The 597-nt window shown below is 62.0% G+C and overlaps 1 protein-coding gene across 1 annotated transcript in view; it reads left to right on the top strand.

Annotated features, from left to right (window-relative positions):
* EMH_0024960 (uncharacterized protein) overlaps window positions 1-597 on the top strand; it is a gene marked incomplete at both ends in the record, with an annotated part of 12,942 nt that overhangs the window by 2,767 nt on the left and 9,578 nt on the right. The window contains one exon of the mRNA XM_013502377.1: window positions 3-597. Coding sequence (XP_013357831.1) covers window positions 3-597 — 595 coding nt within the window. The remainder of the gene's footprint in view (window positions 1-2) is intronic.

Genomic DNA, 597 nt, shown 5'->3' with positions numbered 1-597 from the left:
GCTGCTGCGGAGCTGCAGGCTCTCCCTGCCCCAGCAGCGGCAGCAAGCAACAGCAGCAGCAGCAGCAGCAACAGCAGCAGCAGCAGCAGCAGCTGTATAGAAGAGGCCCCGTTGTTTGTGTGGCTGATGTGCTGCCCCCCCTCACCGCAGCTAGCAGCAATGCTGCTGCCGAGAGAGCTGCTGCTGTCGCTGCAGCATCTGCTGCAGCAGGAGACTCAGCAGCAGCAGAAGCTGCTGCTGCAGCAGCAGGCTGGGGGGGGTCGATCAGCTGCCTTGGGGGGTCTTGCTTCTGCTGCTGCTGCTGCTGCTGCTACTATATCAGACAGCAGCAAGGAGCTGCTGCTGCAGCGGGAGTGGTTTGTCTCTCGGTGGCTGCGTAACGATGGCGCAGCAGCAGCAGCAGCAGCAGCAGCAGCAGCAACAGCAGCAGCAGCAGCAGCAGCAGCAGGGCACCGCAGCAGATACCCGTGGCTGTCTTCATTTGTTGCTGATCTGTCTTCGTTGCTGCTGCTGCACAGCTCTGCTGCTTGCTGCCTCATCTACAACACAGGGGGACCCTCCAAGCAGCAGCAGCAGCAGCAGCAGCAGCAGCAGCAA

Source organism: Eimeria mitis, genomic scaffold (genome assembly GCF_000499745.2).
Source record: "Eimeria mitis Houghton genomic scaffold, Emh_scaff900, whole genome shotgun sequence".
Classification (NCBI taxonomy): Eukaryota; Apicomplexa; class Conoidasida; order Eucoccidiorida; family Eimeriidae; genus Eimeria; species Eimeria mitis.
This window is presented reverse-complemented; position numbering and strand designations above follow the sequence as displayed.